Below are 13,949 nucleotides of genomic sequence, written 5' to 3' on the forward strand. Positions count from 1 at the left end.
AGAGACGGGTTGGAGTTTTGGCCATAACTAAGCTCTGCAGCCTTGGGACAAGTCAGATGATCCTCTGGAATATTAGTGTCTTTGTGAACTACTTGGCTGGGAAAATTAATTTCTCTAAGTTTCTGTAGCATTTTAAAATTCTCTGGTTCTCTGTTCTGATTTATATGTATCAGGATAAAATCTATAGATTTTTTTCCCCTAATTTTTCTTACTGTTCTCTGCCTATATACTCCACAGATATTGTCAAAGGAGGAGAATGGAGTACAGGCCAAAACAAATAATTCAAATAGATTTTTTAAGCACATAGCATAGATATTAGTCTGAAGGTTAAAGCTCTTTCCACTTGCAAGACTCAGGCACTTGAAAAGAGATGATATCTACTTGAATTCTAAAAATCTGACTTGGCTTTGCTCATCAGGAGCAAAGAGTGATTCAGTGTAGCTTTTTAAGTCAATCTTAAACAGTTAGGGTTGCTAAAAACACTGTAAAATGCCACCTGTATTTTTTCTCAAGTTGATATTTCTTCCAGTCAACAACAGAAATCCTGATTTCTCAACAAAATGATCTGTGATGTAACAGGAAGGCCTGCACCCTCCTTCTCTCTCACGGAGAATTTTGTCCTGAGAGGCTGACTTGCTGTAATTCAAGAAACTGGCAATACTGTAGAGGAAACGTCCATTGAGTCAGTGTGTGTATAATTTCTAAGAACAGAAGAGTGTCCTGGGGAAAAAAAAAAGACATTAGGAACTCATACACTGAACAAACAAAAAGAAAGAGTCTACCATTAGGAGCAGACCTGAATTAAGTCTCATAACTATGGAAGTCTTTGGACTGCTCTGTTGTCATATGATTTGAAATATGAACACCCTGGAGGGAATTCCCTGGCAGTTCAATGGTTGGAATGCTACACTTCCACTGCAGAGAGCTCGGGTTCAATCCCTGGTCAGGGAACTAAGATCTCGCGTGCTGTGTGGCATGGCCAAAGTAAAAAAAATAGAAAACAAACAAAAAAAAGAATAGGCTGGATTTGATATATATTTATTGGATAAATAATAATGCCGCTATAATTTCTAAAAGTCTTATACAGATTCCATCAACACACCACTAACTTAAGTTCTTACAAGTGTAACATTACACAGAGACTTCAAGATAACCTAGGAGTCTTCGGCTCCATTCAACAGAAGGACTGCTGAGGGTCATTTGACCTCTCTCAGCCTCAGTTTTGTCTTCTGGAAAAGGGGCCTAAAACCACTTCCTTTTCTAACCTCCGGAATGGTTCTGAAGACCAAAAGCAATCATGTAAAACAATTTTACATACTATTTTTTGTACTTACCCAAACATGTTTAAGAATATGCATAAAATAACCTGTAACAGGCTTTGTGATGTGTATACTCATATAAATTACACATACAGTTCAATCTGAAGACAGTCACCAGTCTACAAAGAATCTCTCCCTTCATTAACTGAGACAATTCACAGTAGGCATACTCTCCTTACAAATACAAACAAGTACAAGGGGTTTTGCAATCAAAAGCAGACATACTGCTTTGCTATCTGAACTGTTTTCATTTTTGGAAGCAGAGGAAAGGGTGACTGGAAGGTGGGAAGTTGAAGGAGGGCTGATGAGTAGTGAAGACAGGCAGAAACATAGAAAATCTGAACAAGGCCAGCGGAAGGAAGAAGATGAAAGCAGAAGCTAAGATTCCAGAAAGTTGCCTTGTGTACAATTGCACCATCCTGTATCAACTGGCTTTCTCTTATTTGATGTCCTCTGATCAGTTCCTCTTCCAGCACAAACTGGAGAAAGCGAATCCCTCTGCTTTCTTGGAGTCTTCTGATATAAATTACAGGTCTGCATCAAGATATGTGGAGCAAGGACAACCACTGACTTGTGCACCTGGGCAGGTTCAAGGCAGTATGGTCTACTTCTGGAAAGGCCTGGATTCTCTTTGATTCCAGTGGGAAAAAAACCCAGCCCCAGCAATGCCCAGAATGGACAGTAGAAGGCAGATGGGCACTGGCTTCGGGAAAATGTACGGACAGACCAGTTCTTTTCTGTTGTCTGAGTCTCCTCTACTGCCCTCTCTGTTAACTGACAGGATGGGACTGTCCCGCAGGAAGAGCAGGGGCCTTGGCTTGGCTGAGTACAAATCACTGCCTGAGAATCAGCGATTGGCAGCTGAGACCCTGGAGTCTCCAGACTTCGATGAGGAAGCACAGTTACAATTCTCCCAACTCGCCTTCCATCGCCCGCACCATGACGTATAGCTCGGCCAGACCCACCACAGAGGCCACGATCAAGGCAGCCAGTACTCGCTGGGAAGGGAGAGAATCAGGCTTATGGGATGCAGACCCGCTTCCAGCTCTGCAGCCTCTAGCACCTAACAAGGATGGAGAGGACCTCAACCCAGCCCACAAGTTGGGGGGAAGGGAAGAAAACCAGATCCTGATTCTCTTCAGGTTATTATTTACCTCCATGACTGCTGGACAGATCAAATGCTCCCTTTGTTTATCACATAAATACATAACCTGTTCAAGGCATTTTCGTGTACCTCCTCCCTATCCCATCAACACTCCCAACTGGGGCACCCTACCCTGCCCAGAACCTACTCACCGAGGTCATTTCTGTGAAGATATACTGGCTTCCAAGGTAAGTGCAGACGAAGGCAGCCGCCACCGTGACAATGAAGTTGAAGATGGTGATGACCAGAGCCTTCACTGACCTCACTTTGGGGAGGAGCCCAGGCAAGAAACTTTTAGGTCAGCATCATCCTCTACGAGACCCTTTTATCTCACAGCTGCCTCCCCCATCAGCCAGGCTTCCCTCAAACTGCAAGCCTGAACAGCTCAGGCTTAAATCCTGAGCAATGGAGTGGGAAGGACCACGGCTGACCCATCCCAGTGAGAGGCTTTCGCAGCCTGATTTCCTAGTACCTCACCTTGCTTTCCCAGGTCACTGAGAGTTCCGCCATGCCTTGGATCCTTGGAAAAAGAAAAAGCAAAGGATTTCAGAATGGAAGCAGCCCAGAGAGTATTCATTTGTCAGTCTGGGCTCAGCCCTCTTTATTACCCAACACACTAGTTCTGTCTTCTCCCTGGATTTTGTCTAGGACCAGTTAGATTCTTCTCTGGATCAAGCATTTCAGAGAAGAGATGTATGTTTCCAGTACCTGTGTATCCCTCTCCTCCTCTGGGCCAGGTGCATGCCAAGAAAGTAGGGTGCTCTGTCAAAAGAATGGCTCCAGGCTCATCTCCACCTCTACAACCTTTAAAAATCAGTCACCATCCGAGCCGACAGTCTCAATAAATAGGATGGGAACTGTATTTGGCTTGTATGCAGCACAGAGCTTCTTCAGTCCCTTAATATTAATAGTATACAAACAGGCTTCCACGTTGTTTCTTTCATCTGTGCCTCTTCCCAGTGCAGGGCCCTGCTTTCAGGGCCTATGGGGTCCATGTATTGAAGAGTGGGCTCTTACCTGGCAGGTGACATTGCGGGTGATCCGCTTATATTCCTCATTGGCCAGCTGTATCTTAATCTTTTCCAGACGAGCAACTAGCTCTGGGTTCTGAGGCAGAAAAATCAAACAAGAAGAATGATATTTCCAGCTTGCTAGAAAACATGTCACAATCACTGGTTTCAGGGGGCAAAGTACTGCTAAGAAGACCCATGCACCAGTTCTGCCTCCAGTGCTTTGGAAACTATTTTCTTTTTTTGGAGGGGGTATTAGTTTTCCAAACTGTCAGACTGGGAGGACAATATCTGGTTTCCTCCACCCCAGCTCTCAAGGAGTCAAAGAACAAATTTTGAGCCCAAAGATTCACTCATAAATTTGGAAGTAAAATGAATAAACCCAACTGAGTCAGCATCCATTCTCACAAATACATCCCTTACGTACCCGAGGAGGCTTCACAACCTCTGGGAGATAGATTTCACTGCCTTCTAGGAGCTCGTGAAGGTATAGTTTGGAACCTGAGGAAAAATGCATAGAGATGAGGTTGAAGGATCTAGCCCGCCAATTCTTTTTTTTTTGGCAGTGCCATGAGGTATGTGGGAACTTAAGTTTCCCAACTATGGTTCAAACCCGCACCCTCTGCATTGAAAGCACGACATCTTAACCACCAGACTGCCGAAGAAGTCCCCAGCCTGCCAATTCTTTCTACCAAAATAAAACATGGCTACTCTTGTATCAGTTCATCTCCAGGATCACTTTCAATTGGGAAGAAACTAAGATAATCCCACATACGTAAGTATATCCTAGTGCTTCATAGTGACTTTTAATTGTTAGCTCTCAATTACCCAACCAGTGTCACAGCTAGTAACATGTAGGTCATTTATATTTGCCTTTAAGTTAGGTCATTTCTGTGGCCACAACAGAACTTGCCCTAAATAGGTTTAAGGCCTAGTGATGGTGAATACTTAAGAGGACACTGTGCTAGATGATCTCTAAGGTCCTTTTTAGTTCTAATCATTGAATAATCTACCCTTCACATTTCTAGGCAGGCTGTTAATTCTGGCAAAAGACCTTACATGCCAGTTTGTCATATTGGACCCCTTTACATATAAGGGAACAGAGGCTCAAGGAAGAGAAATGACTCCTCCACGAAGAGTCAGTAGCAGAGTTAGGACTACAATTCAGATGCCACTCCCAGTCTAGATCTTTCAACATAACTTCCCATCATTCTATATCCAAAAACAAAAACCAACCAACTCTATCAGATGTGACCACTCTTGCTTTTAAGATGGAAAGAAATCTAAATTCACACACAGGGCGAACTCACTATGTTGTTGTTTTTTTAATGTGGCTTAAAAGAAAGAAACTGAACCTGTGCAGTGCTATTGAGTTAGAATTTGGACTTCCTCAAGGGTCACGTGGGCCTAGATGTAAAGCTGAGACTCAAGAGAACAGAAACTGCACAAGTAAATTTCGTCATCCACGAAAAATTCCCATGGAAATTATGAAGAGAGTGGGTTAGTTCCCCAGGGTTTATGAGGTGACTCTTGGGTTGGCCAGATGATCATTCCATGGGTGAAAGAGAGTGATGGATTTGAAACCCAGTCCCCCTAAAACTGAGTTTCCTTACTGACCTTACGATTAATCTCTCTATCCAAAACTTTATTCTTTTTCCTGTCCCCTCTAACTTCTATCCTGTGTTAACAGAATACTAATGAACCCGAGTCAGATGATTAAAACTGCTATTGTTGATAACATCTTTAATGTACTGCTATAAATATCATCATTAACCTGAAAACTCTGGTTGCTTCTCCAGGGCAAAGTGAGCTAACAGACACCGGAGCCAAGGACCACTTGACCTGAGAATCGTAAATCAGAGGCATTTTGACTCCTGAAACCACAATTAGGAAATGTCACACGACAATTATTCCCAGCCTCTTTGTTCTTCTCCTTTAAACGAAAATTCCTTAACTCAAATTCCAAGCTAGAATGGATTTGAGCCTTGTTTCCCGTTCCCTTGCTTGGCACTCTGCACTAAATACTTTTCTTCACCACAACCCTGACTCAGTATATTGGCTTTGCTGGGAGTCATGAAAAAAGCCGCGAGTTTGGTTCAGCAACAGATAGACCCCTCAGGAAAAAAGACTTCAGGAGGGCCTAAACTCTGGGGGAAAAAGAGGCGACGGTGAACCGGAGACTGGGGCTCACCCCTTTCTCTCAAGTACTGATGCAGATCCCGGATCAGGCGGAAAGAAACCAGGCGAGCCGGGCGATTGCCACCCTTGTGCTTCTTCCCTAGCGCGGCCTCAAGCTCTGCCCGCAGCTTCTCGGGCAGTTGCTCTGGCTCCAGCTCCCCACCAGGACCCAGAGAACGTACAAATCGCTCGCCAGCTAACAGGGAAGACGCCATGACTAGCCGACTTTACGGTCACGTGACCCAGAACCGAGACTTCCGTCCGCCTGCGCCGGAAGAAGCGCGAAGCTCGCGGGGCGGGGCAGAGAGCCAAGGGGGCGGGGCATCGACGCGGGGCAGTGTGGGGCGGGGGCGGAACGCCGCCCGGCCGCGGGTCGGGCGGTGTGTCAGCAGCCCAGCGGGTGCTCGGGCCAGACATGGCGGGCTGTGTGGCCCGGCGGGCCCTGACCGTGGGCAGTCGGTGGTGGTCCAGGTCGCTGACTGGGACCCGGGGGCCGAGGCCTCTCTGTGCGGCGGGTGGAGCTGGGGCCTTCCCACTCGTGGCGGCCACGACGACGCGGAGGCACCTCTCGTCCCGGTGAGGGACGGAGCACGGGGGTCGGGCCGGGAGCCTTGGGAGCGTGTCCCGGGCCAGAGGGCCCAGCGGCAGAGGGTGATAGGAGTTCGACCCGGGGGAGAGTTCCGGCCGAGAGCCGACCTGCGCTGCCTGGGACGCGTGCCAGGAAAGAGGAAGGGAGCGCGGCCCAGAGTCCTGGATTGTGCCGGACTGGCTCTGAGGGGGAACTAGTAACCCTCTCAGAGCAAAGCCTACTTCCTCGAATGCGGGCATCCGAGCGCCGCTGTTAGTGGGAAGTACTGCAGTTAAGTGCTAGGGGTTTTGATTTGAACCCCCAGCCCGTGACTGAGGGTCAAGGCCTCCCTCAGAAAGATGCTGGAAGTGGGAAACAGGACCCGAGTCTGCGCCCTGCGTGGGTCCCAGGCTTCAGTGTGACCTTGGGGGCACATTCTCTCTTTATGTGACTTGAGGAAGGGGGTTTGAGGCCACGGAGATGGTGTGAACGATGTGCCTAGGCATGGGACCAGGGAGATCAAACTGGGGCAGGTGAACCAAGTGAAAGGAGACACGGAGTTCCCCTTTCCACAATAGTAAGAAAACGGTGCTTTGAAGAGCCCCCAGAAAAAGCAGTTCAGTCCAGAAGTCACTGTGAGAGCTGACCTTTCAGTGGCTGAGGTGAGACACGGACATGGGGGAGAGATGATAGCTACTTGCAATTTAAGACCCCTCTGAAAATTCATGTAAATCTGAACAAAAACTAGATTGAGAGAATAACATTGGTGCAATGCCAGTATGAGGACTGCAGTTTAGAGGTGGAGATGGACATGGCATGATGACACAAAAGAAGTTTTCTTTTGAGCACCCCTTATACCCTAGGCTCTGAGAAGGAGCACAGGCTAATCAGACACAGGCATTGCTCCCGGGGAACTTACAGTCTCTAATGGAGATAAGACAGTGACACAAATAACTGAAATGCAAGGTGGGAAAGGCAGTCACTGCTGTGGGAGGTCAGGAGGATGGGTCAGGGAAGAAATGGAGGCAAGGGATACGATGAAGCAGGATCTGAGGGCGTAATATGAGGAATGCTAAGAGTCAAGAGAGAAGAAAGTGATCTGGGAGCTGTCAGATCTCATGGAAACCAAGGAGGCATCTGCGGCTGGTCCTCAGAGGAGGAGCAGCAGAATCTCTGTGGAGGGGTGGCTTGGCAGGACCCTTCCCTGATTCAGCTGGCCCCACTGCTGCGACCCTTCTCTGCTGTCACGGCCCCGGCCCTCCCAGTATCCTAGTAGCTTTTTCCAATGGATTAGTACCCTTCACTTCTTAGCTTTTCAGTTGCTTGTTCTTTTTCCTTCCTAATTAGAAACCGACCAGAGGGTAAAGTTTTGGAGACAGTTGGTGTGTTCGAGGTGCCAAAACAGAATGGAAAATATGAGACCGGACAGGTAAGTGCTGGGCGGCGTCATCTTTCGTTTTCACGGTGTGCTCTGCTTCTGAAAGGGTAAAATTTGGCCACAGGCCTGAACGTCATGATTTTCTGCCTTGGTGTTTGGTGCCAGACCAGAATCAAAAGTTTTGTTGTTGTTTTAAGATGTTTTTTTTTCCTTCCTGTTTTCCTGGATTTGAATGCACTTCATGTGTCATCAGGTTTTGTTTCCCAGTTAGTGTGGACAGAGATGGTTTGAACTATATTGAGGAGTCCTGTTGCCGAAGAGTCATCTAACATAGTGGTTGGTGGGAAGCCAGTGGAGAGAGCTTTCAGAAAAGCACACCTGCTTATTTGATGCTGTGTTCTAGTTGAATTGAGTGTAGTGAATTAATCTCTGGATGTGAGGCTCTTTTTCTGAGTCACTTTTATGCCAGATCTACTGCAATAGATTTAGATCTCTTGTAGATTAGAAGGACTTTTTGTTTATTCAGCTTTTTTCTCCTGTGTGCCTACAGTAGACTGGGTTTATGCATTGGTATTAAATCAGAAAGCAGTTCCTTCATGGAGTTGACAGTCTAAGAAAAGAATTACAGTGTGCACATGGTTCATGGCTGTACACTGTGCTAAGTGGAAGCGAGGGAAGGGAAGGCTTTCTTGAGGTCTCAGCTATGGCCTGACGGATGAGTAGAAGTCAGCCAGATAAAGGGACAGTAAGTGTGTTCCACAGTTGGTCTGGGTGGATCTCAGAGTCCAAGGGAAAGAATAACAAGACCTTGTGCTGGAATTGCCACCACCTGTGCCACTTAGTGGTCTGGGCCCCACCTGGATGCACCCTCTAGACTGCAGAGTCACTGAAGCCTCTCTTTTCTCCCAGCTTTTCCTTCACAGTGTTTTTGGCTACCGAGGTGTCGTCCTGTTTCCCTGGCAGGCCAGACTCTATGACCGGGATGTGGCTTCTGCAGCCCCAGAAAAGTAAGTTTCCCTCTCACTGTGCCTCGCAGTATCCTCTGGAGGAGGCCTGACCCATGGTAGACATGCGTAATTGGAGTCCCAGCGGTGAAGACAGCATCCTTCTGGGCCTTAGGAACAGTCCCAGAACACTCCCTTGACACTGACGTCCATGGAGACAAAAGCACTGAGTGCTGAGTCTTAAGCCAAAGGGTCCCTTCAGCTCTCCCCAGGATGCTCACCCCAGGCATTCTTAGTTTGCATTATAAGTACCCCAAAGGGCATTTGGGGAACTAGGCTTCTTGATTTCTTGATGTTCAGTTAGAATCTTTCTCCTTATCTCTTATCATCACTAGAGTACATTAAAAAAAGAAAAGGCCCAGCTCCATTAAGTGATCACAGAGAGCCCCTGGGATGTGAGAAGAGTGGGTTACTCTGGGCTCTAGGGACTGAAGCAGCAGTTTGATTTTCTCAGCTTGGCCCTTTTTTTTAAGAGGCATCCAGAGAGTAAGATAAATGATGACTCTTCACCACACTTTGTTGCTTGCTCCTGACTGGGGAGCTCTGGGCCAGGGCGTGCTGAACAACTGCCCAGCTGCTGCTAAGCCCCTTCAGTTCAGGCACTGGTCTGTTTAGGTGAGGGGGTGGTAGGGAGCTGGGGCAGACCCTGCTTCTGTTTCTCAGGTTGATCTTGGGCTTTTCCTCCTGCCCCATAGAGCAGAGAACCCTGCCGGCCACGGCTCAAAAGAGGTGAAAGGCAAAACTCACACTTACTATCAGGTGCTGATTGATGCCCGAGACTGTCCACATATAGTAAGTAAGCAAGGTGGCTGCGCCTGGGGTTCCTCTCCATGGGAAAGGCCTGGACCCTGATGGGGACTAAGAGAAGGAGAGGGATCCAACAGTTCCACACCGCACTGGGCCCCAAGTCCTCAGGATTGGATAGTGACCAAGAAAACCTCTGACTTGCTTCTTGCCTTAGTCTCAGAGATCTCAGACAGAAGCTGTGACTTTCTTGGCTAATCACGATGACAGCCGGGCCCTCTATGCCATCCCAGGTGAGTTATGAGCGTCTGGGTGGTGTCCATCAGTGAGGGGTCTGGTGTGCTTCAGTGCCTTTCTGCTGTCCTTGAATCTGCTGGGAGGGCGTGTAGATGCTAAGAGCCATGGTGCCAGGGTCGTCCCACCCTGGGACAAGGCCCAGAAATTGAGTTTCTTTTCAGTCCCACCCTTCCCCGTTCCTCCGTGAGTTTTCCATCTCTGTCTCTCTGCCAGGCCTGGATTATGTCAGCCACGAAGACATCCTCCCCTACACCTCCACTGATCAGGTTCCCATCCAGCACGAGCTCTTTGAAAGATTTCTTCTGTATGATCAGACAAAAGGTACCCTCTCTCATAAAGGGAAGCTGGAATGGGAGGGCCCTTTCTTCAAAGACAGTGTCACAGAAGAAGTTTCAAAGCTCTGTTTTTACAACTTTATTTAACCTCCCTTTAGACCTGTCAGGTAGGTGGCCTTTATCTCCTCCTCACAGATAGGGAAACAGGCTCAGGAATGATGAGAGCGACTCAAGGTTGCTAGGTAGTGACAGAGTGAGATCTGAGAGCCAGGGTTCCTAACTCCCAGGCCATTTCTCTTCCCCTGACGTCATATTCCTCCTTGGGGCTTATTCTTGGTAGGCAGCTCTATGCCTTCTTCAGCCTCTGCTGCTTTTGCTCATGTGTCTTATTTACCTTGGCCATCACTGGGGAGGGTTTTATAAGAGGAGCAGTTGGCTGCTGGCCTGGTCTAACCAGTCATTTCTTGCCCCAGCACCCCCTTTTGTGGCTCGGGAGACACTACGGGCCTGGCAAGAGAAGAATCACCCCTGGCTGGAGCTCTCCGATGTCCACCGGGAAACAACTGAGAATATCCGTGTCACCGTCATCCCTTTCTACATGGGCATGAGGGTAGGTGCCGAGCCTTGGTACCTTCCTTCTCTCCTGGAATACGTCTGCTCCACTGGAGAGATGTTGATTGGAATAGACGTTTTCTACCCTCGGGGACTGAAATTCTTTGTGTTTTGTTTTTCCCCAGGAAGCCCAGAACTCTCACGTCTACTGGGTAAGTGTCTAATCTCGGGAGGAGGGGAGCTCAGGAGGCGTGCCTGTGGGGGCAGGTTGGGAGGTGGAGGCTTTACCTCCAGGGTGGGAGATGAGACCCGTGCAGTGCAGGTGTCAGCCTTTGTTGCTCTTTGCTCTCTTAGAATTCCCAGGGGGCTAGCCCAAGTTCTGTTCCTTCTCAGACGTGAAGTCTCTCCCCTACCCCCACAGTGGCGCTACTGCATCCGCTTGGAAAACCTTGACAGTGACGTGGTTCAGCTCCGGGAGCGACACTGGAGGATATTCAGTCTATCCGGCACCTTGGAGACAGTGCGAGGCCGAGGGGTGGTGGGCAGGGTGAGCATCTTTGGGGTAATAATGGTTTCTGGTCCTACCCAGCAGGCCTGGGAGCTCAGTGCATGGTCTTCTCCTCTGTGGTTAGGGACAGAGGCTCAGTGTGTGAAAGCACAGGGCTATTCAGAGTGAGAAACCTCACTGTGAGGGAGGCGTCTTAGAACCCATTTCACAGATGACACTGAGACTGTTATTTAACTAGCCCATGGTCCTTATAGCTCATAGCAGCAGGTCCTGGATTTGGAGCCAAGTAAGTGACATTGGTGGCCGCCCTTTTTAAAAATCTGAATTGGGAAGCCCTTGGGTGTGGCACACACTCTCCACCACTCCCAGTTTTCCTTCCTCTGCCTCTTTACACACGTACACCCTCTGCTGGCCCTTGAAGAGATCTGATTTTGCAATTCTGGTGCTACCCCACCCAGTCTCCTGAGAAATAAAGTCAAGAGGAGGGGCCGCATTCAGTAAGCAGTTATACACATTAGCAGGGACTTGGGGAGGCAGCGTGGGATAGAAAGAACAGGGCTTTGGAGCTCATCTGTTTTCAGATGTCCACTGTGTTGTTTACTTGCTGCATAACTTTGGCCAGGTTGTTTAACCAGAATCTCAGTTTTTTAGGATGACATCTATTACCTTATGATTACCAGGACTTTAAGTTAGCAGAAGTTTGCTGATCATAAGGCACTTAGTGAATGGACGCTGAAAGGGATATTTGCAGAGAAGATCCTGGGCTTGGCATCTTTGCTTGGAAACCTCAGATGTTCAGTCTGAGATTATCTTTCCCAGGGTCAGAGTAAAAGGCCCAGGTCAATGGCAGTGCTGTGAGAGGTGGTGCTGGCCGGCTGTTATGGTGGGAGGCTTGAGAGGGCATCTGGTCCTGACTCGGTGATGGTCAGCATGTGGCCCTGGGGTACAGGGAGCTTGTCTGGTCTGACCTATTTTGCCTGAACCCTCACAGGAACCAGTGTTATCCAAGGAGCAGCCCGCGTTCCAGTACAGCAGCCATGTCTCCCTGCAGGCCTCCAGTGGGCACATGTGGTGAGTAAGTGGGTGTGGAGGCAGCTTAGGTCCACGGACACTGCGGGTCAGAAAAGTGAGAGCTCAGAGCATGCAGTTCACTCTGGACCCAGTGAAATCCTGAGGTGGAGCTGTATCTGCCATTCATTGTTGTGTGAGTCTTGCCTTATTTATGACTTTCCCAGTTCTCTGTGATTCTGTGGAATGAGTGTGTGTGTGTGCTCAGTTGTTCGCTCAGTCATGTCTGACTGCAATTCCATGGACTATAGCCCGACAGGCTCCTCTGTCCATGGAATTTTCCAGGCAAGAATACTAGAGATTTCTTTCTCCGGGGGATCTTCCCAAGCCAGGGATCGAACTGTGTCTCTTGCATCTCCTGCATTGGCAGGTGGATCCTTTACCACTATGCCATCTGGGAAGGCCCCTGTGGGATAAGGACTTAGGCCAAAGCGGTCTGGTGACTTTTTGCTGCAGAGCTGCCGATGAGTTGGTTTTTTCCCTTGGTGTTTCACTCCGTAACCTGAAAGCATAATTGGGTGGCTTATGCAGGGTGTATCGAAGGGCTGAATTCAGGACAACTTCATTTCTTCTTTTCATAAAGGGCCAGGATGGGCTCTTGGGTCCCTGGACCAGTGTTATCCTGGCATGAGCCAGGCAGAAGAACCCAGGCCTGCTTCATCCTGCCTCAGTTCTGGTGCTGAGGGCACATGGCTCTCCAGACCTCTAAACCAGTTTCTCTCTGACTCCCAGGGGCACTTTCCGCTTCGAGAGGCCTGATGGTTCCCACTTTGACGTCCGGATCCCTCCCTTCTCCCTGGAAAGCAATAAAGACGAGAAGACACCGCCCTCAGGCCTTCACTGGTAGGCCAGCAGAGGCGCTGAGCACCCAGGCTCCGCCTCGAACAACAGCTCACATCCCATGAGAGTTGCTGCAGAACTCTTGTCACGGCCACAGTGGGTCTCTTAATCGTTTGTGCCATTTGATTGCGGGGTTACTTTGGCGGGTGGAGTATAACTCTTCTCAAGAAGACCCACGTGGGACTCCTCCAAGGCTGGCCTTCCCCGTAAGCCCTGCCTACGCCGTGTTCCAGTAAACTTTTCCATCAGGAACTCTGTTCAGCTGCCATAGGCGTGGAGGAGTTTCCTAGCCTGTCACACAAGTTGTTTAGAATGTGCGGTTTGGTCAATAAACCAGTGCACGCTTGGCCATCCTTGCCATTTCTGCCCCCAGGATCTCAGGCTCCCTTTTTGACCCCGTGGGGGCCTTTGGTTACTGTCCTTAACTGCCCTTCCAGGAAGCTGCCCTTTCAGCTAGCGTGTCTGTCTCCATCGTGAGGCAGGGGTTTGGCTGATGTCTCCCAGGTCACTCAGCCAGTGAGATGGGTGCTGGACTGGACTCTTGTTTTCTTTACGCTCTGCCAAGTGCAGAGCTGGAGGCCGGCAGCAAGGTCAAAGGAGTGAGGCAAGCCTGTTGGGTTTCCTGGACCAGTGGCCCTGCCAGCCACAGGCACGAGTCTGCCAAGCCTCCAGTTCAGAAATGCAGAAACTCAGCCAAGGAGCGTTAGGTATGGACAGTGACTAAGCCAAGCTACTTTCTGAGCTTCTTGAAGATCTCCAAGAGCCATAGATAAAAATGTGCTGCATTTTTGCCCTGATGCTTAGGATTCTTGCTTGCTCCCCCACTATCATAGTGATTTTTAGAGGTCATTTTCTTGAGTTAGTATTAAATTTCAGTTCCAGCCCTTTATAGTGTTGTCCTTAATCCTCCACCTTAGCTGGCAAAGAATCCGCCTGCAATGCAGGAGACCCTGGTTCGATTCCTGGGTTGGGAAGATCTGCTGGAGAAGAGATAGGCTACCCACTCCAGTATTCTTGGGCTTCCCTTGTGGCTCAGCTGGTAAAGAACCCACCTGCTATACAGG

General features: G+C 48.8%; 2 protein-coding genes across 8 annotated transcripts; one reads left to right on the forward strand and one right to left on the reverse strand.

The window, feature by feature from the left end:
* Positions 1 to 285: 285 nt before the first annotated feature.
* On the reverse strand, positions 286 to 5,901 carry VMA12 (vacuolar ATPase assembly factor VMA12). Of its 2 annotated transcripts, none has more exons than XM_081580428.1 (6): positions 5,665 to 5,901; positions 3,901 to 3,974; positions 3,481 to 3,570; positions 2,941 to 2,983; positions 2,616 to 2,728; positions 286 to 720 (listed from the first exon to the last, which is right to left on the reverse strand). In XM_081580428.1, exons 1-6 carry the CDS (start codon positions 5,864 to 5,866, stop codon positions 604 to 606), a joined length of 639 nt encoding a protein of 212 aa, XP_081436554.1. In that variant the 5' UTR covers positions 5,867 to 5,901; the 3' UTR covers positions 286 to 603. The 2 variants fall into 2 exon arrangements, with proteins under 2 accessions (XP_081436554.1, XP_081436555.1); XM_081580429.1 differs by lacking the exon at positions 286 to 720 and adding an exon at positions 1,023 to 2,317.
* Positions 5,902 to 5,987: 86 nt separating this feature from the next.
* Positions 5,988 to 13,234, forward strand: POLDIP2 (DNA polymerase delta interacting protein 2). 6 transcript variants are annotated; one of them, XM_081580420.1, is made up of 11 exons: positions 5,988 to 6,227; positions 7,567 to 7,648; positions 8,507 to 8,604; positions 9,297 to 9,393; positions 9,563 to 9,638; positions 9,856 to 9,963; positions 10,391 to 10,527; positions 10,655 to 10,681; positions 10,891 to 11,016; positions 11,969 to 12,048; positions 12,778 to 13,234. In XM_081580420.1, the coding sequence occupies exons 1-11, from the start codon at positions 6,067 to 6,069 to the stop codon at positions 12,890 to 12,892; spliced, it is 1,107 nt and encodes a 368-aa protein (XP_081436546.1). In that variant the 5' UTR covers positions 5,988 to 6,066; the 3' UTR covers positions 12,893 to 13,234. The 6 variants fall into 6 exon arrangements, with proteins under 6 accessions (XP_081436546.1, XP_081436548.1, XP_081436543.1 ...); XM_081580422.1 differs by having other exon boundaries at positions 8,561 to 8,604; XM_081580417.1 differs by lacking the exon at positions 10,655 to 10,681 and having other exon boundaries at positions 10,391 to 10,544.
* The last annotated feature ends 715 nt before the right edge of the window (positions 13,235 to 13,949 follow it).

This window comes from Giraffa tippelskirchi, chromosome 3 (assembly GCF_054371585.1).
Source record: "Giraffa tippelskirchi isolate mGirTip1 chromosome 3, T2T-mGirTip1v1.2.pri, whole genome shotgun sequence".
In the NCBI taxonomy this organism is placed as follows: Eukaryota; Metazoa; Chordata; class Mammalia; order Artiodactyla; family Giraffidae; genus Giraffa; species Giraffa tippelskirchi.

Coding starts and splice junctions, on each gene's coding strand:
- VMA12 (XM_081580428.1), bottom strand. CDS start 5,866: ATGGCGTCTTCCCTGTTAGCTGGCGAGCGATTTGTACGTTCTCTGGGT. Junction 3,975..5,664: donor TCAGTACTTGAGAGAAAGGG/GTGAGCCCCAGT, acceptor ATTTTTCCTCAG/GTTCCAAACTATACCTTCAC. Junction 3,571..3,900: donor AGGTTGTGAAGCCTCCTCGG/GTACGTAAGGGA, acceptor TTTCTGCCTCAG/AACCCAGAGCTAGTTGCTCG.
- POLDIP2 (XM_081580416.1), top strand. CDS start 6,067: ATGGCGGGCTGTGTGGCCCGGCGGGCCCTGACCGTGGGCAGTCGGTGG. Junction 8,605..9,296: donor GCTTCTGCAGCCCCAGAAAA/GTAAGTTTCCCT, acceptor CCTGCCCCATAG/AGCAGAGAACCCTGCCGGCC. Junction 9,394..9,562: donor CCCGAGACTGTCCACATATA/GTAAGTAAGCAA, acceptor TTCTTGCCTTAG/TCTCAGAGATCTCAGACAGA.